Source organism: Lactuca serriola, chromosome 6, assembly GCF_051521515.1.
Source record: "Lactuca serriola cultivar US96UC23 chromosome 6, Lser_US96UC23_V15, whole genome shotgun sequence".
In the NCBI taxonomy this organism is placed as follows: domain Eukaryota; kingdom Viridiplantae; phylum Streptophyta; class Magnoliopsida; order Asterales; family Asteraceae; genus Lactuca; species Lactuca serriola.
Window position 1 is genome coordinate 157,711,775 of NC_136413.1, and position 2,978 is coordinate 157,714,752.

Consider the following 2,978-nt stretch of genomic DNA (forward strand, 5'->3'; position numbering starts at 1 on the left):
TTTGATATTTCAAAAATTATTAGAGTATAACGTGACCCGTCCATTCAATCATTTGAATTTGTACACCCATATTATTATTTTAAATAATGGAAAATTAGAACTTATGACGGTTTTATAAGATAATGTCTTTGTATATTTTAGTGGGTTATATTACATTAAAATGGGAAACTGCTGACTAGGTCGAAAATCAAACAAAGTGTTTTAAAATAAATAAAATTATTGGATGAAATCAAATTAGTATCAATATGAGTCAAGTAATTATAAATGGGTAAACACAGCCAATAGTTATAACCATATGTAACACATTAGTTGTAATATTCCCAGTCACCAATATTAGTAACGAACGAAGATTTTCGTGATCAAGGCCTGTGGGCGGTGGGGCGGCAAAAATCAACGGCCAGGCTCAGCCATCTTTGGCCCCAAGGGCGGTGCCAGCTCAAATTCTCTATACGTATATACGACACTTCATATATAGCCACATATTTAAAACTTAAACATTTAAATTATTTTAATAATCTGATGTTAAGCACTATATAATGCTTTATTGAAACCAATCACAAATCACACTTTTAGCAAGTAAATCATCTCATCTTTTCACTTTTAGCTTCAAAGAGCTCTAAAAATGGTGAAGTTGGCAATTGGTAGCATCGGTGACTCTTTTAGTGCAGTTTCAGTCAAGTCTTACTTGGCTGAGTTCATTGCTACCCTTCTTTTCGTGTTTGCAGGTGTCGGGTCTGCTATTGCTTATGGTATGTTACATTTCTTTCTTAAACCATATAAAATGAAAACATGTGTTAATATTATTACGATTAAACGATTAAACGAATAATGGAGTTTTATAAACTTTTCAGGTAAGCTCACAGCGGATGCAGCACTAGACCCCGCAGGACTAGTTGCAGTCGCAATAGCCCATGCATTTGCACTCTTTGTTGGGGTCTCAATAGCAGCCAACATCTCCGGAGGCCATTTGAATCCAGCTGTCACCTTCGGATTGGCTATTGGTGGTAACATCACCATCATAACCGGTCTATTTTATTGGATTGCCCAACTTCTTGGATCCATCGTTGCATGTTTCCTCCTACAATTTGTCACCGGTGGCTTGGTGAGTTTTCTTATATCATATCTTCGGTGCTAAAACAACTTCTGATTCAAAACCTTGGATTTGTATTTACATATTTGGAATTTGACAGGCCGTTCCAACCCACGGAGTTGCTAGTGGGATGAGCAGTATTCAAGGAGTCGTGTTTGAGATTATCATAACTTTTGCTCTAGTCTACACAGTTTATGCCACCGCTGCTGACCCTAAGAAGGGATCACTCGGAACCATTGCACCCATTGCAATCGGCTTTATTGTTGGAGCCAACATTTTGGCTGCTGGAGCTTTCAGTGGTGGCTCAATGAACCCCGCTCGGTCATTCGGCCCGGCTGTTGTTAGTGGTGACTTCTCACAAAACTGGATTTATTGGGTCGGCCCACTTATCGGTGGTGGGTTGGCTGGATTCATCTACGGTGATGTTTTCATTGGATCATACGAGACACTTCCAACCTCAGAGGACTATGCTTAAGTTTTTTCTATCCCATTTTGCTTCGTTTGTTTCAGTTTGTATTTCATGTTTTTTGCTGAATGGTTGAGGATGTAACATCCTTATTGATTAACGTTTCAAGAATTATGGAAGGCCGGGAAGACTTCAGAATTGTAAAATAATATTGTTTACACCGGAATACATACAATCTTAAACTAGCGATGGCTTCGTTTGGTCTATTCATTTGGAAAAAATCCATGCTTGTAACTTATAGAGACCTTAAGGGAGTCGTGTGTCCTAAGGCAAGTCAATATATTTTTAAAAATACAAACCTATTTCTTTTGGTGGACCAAACCTCTCCCGTCCGAAAGAAAATAACTGTTCGTTTTTTAATATATACAGACTGTTAAAATAAATTAAATCTAATTAAGCTTATTTAAGAAAAAATTAAAAGAGTTTTTCAATAATTTTATGACTTTATGATAGATGATTAACAAATGTAGATCAACTTTTATGTATTATTATATAAAAATGAAAATAAAACGGTATGAATTAACGTATATATTTAATAAAAACCAACAAATTTTCCTTTCAAAATTACACCTAAACATTGTAATTGATGATAAAATATTTAACATATAAATTGGATGGAAATAAACTTTGATATTAAATAAAAAATTTCAAAATTTTCGTTTTACTTTTTCAATTAAATCAATTAAAAGAATGAGTATAAATATTTTCCCAAGAAATGAATGATACAACATTAAATACTGTTTTATAAAGTTTGACACAAAAATATAAAACAATATTAAGATTTCTTTTTCATGCCTATATTATATATACTGCTTCAATGACCTTATTGTAATTATATCTTTATTAATAAATTTGTCAAAAATGTCATTATTGTGTCACCGAACCTTTTTACTTTTAGTATTGTAATTTCTTTTATTAAAATTTGCTTTTAATAGATAAAGTTTTAATAAATCCGAGTTAAAAAAAACAAAGATATATGTTTTTTTTTTTAAAACTAGAAGATGTTTGAAGATGTTTGAAGATTATGGTCCCCATTTATAATTCATGTTTTACAATCTACCTAATCTTTCGATTTCTTTTACTAAATCAATTTTTTAGAATTATATTTTTAGCCCCTTTTAAAAATTTACATCATAATTAATACTTAAGGAGTATACTCCAAGCTATACTTTTACCCCTTCATTTATACACCATTCCTTGTATTCATATAGAATTATACTCCAAGTTACATTTTTCTCCCCTCATTTATAATTTATGTTTTAGTCTTTCAATTTCTTTTACTAAATCAATTTTTTAGAATTATATTTTTAGCCCCTCGACTTATATAAATTGCATCATAATTAATGCTTAATTAAATGGATTATACTTTTACCTCATAAATATGGTTAATGCTTTACAATCTATCATCTCTTACAATTTAGT

The 2,978-nt window shown here is 32.0% G+C and overlaps 1 protein-coding gene across 1 annotated transcript; it reads left to right on the plus strand.

Moving 5' to 3' along the window:
- The first annotated feature begins 547 nt into the window (after positions 1–547).
- LOC145057162 (putative aquaporin TIP-type RB7-5A) lies at positions 548–1,741 on the plus strand. Its single transcript, XM_079004947.1, has 3 exons — positions 548–749; positions 852–1,102; positions 1,191–1,741. Exons 1-3 carry the CDS (start codon positions 623–625, stop codon positions 1,563–1,565), a joined length of 753 nt encoding a protein of 250 aa, XP_078861073.1. The 5' UTR covers positions 548–622; the 3' UTR covers positions 1,566–1,741.
- Positions 1,742–2,978: the final 1,237 nt, after the last annotated feature.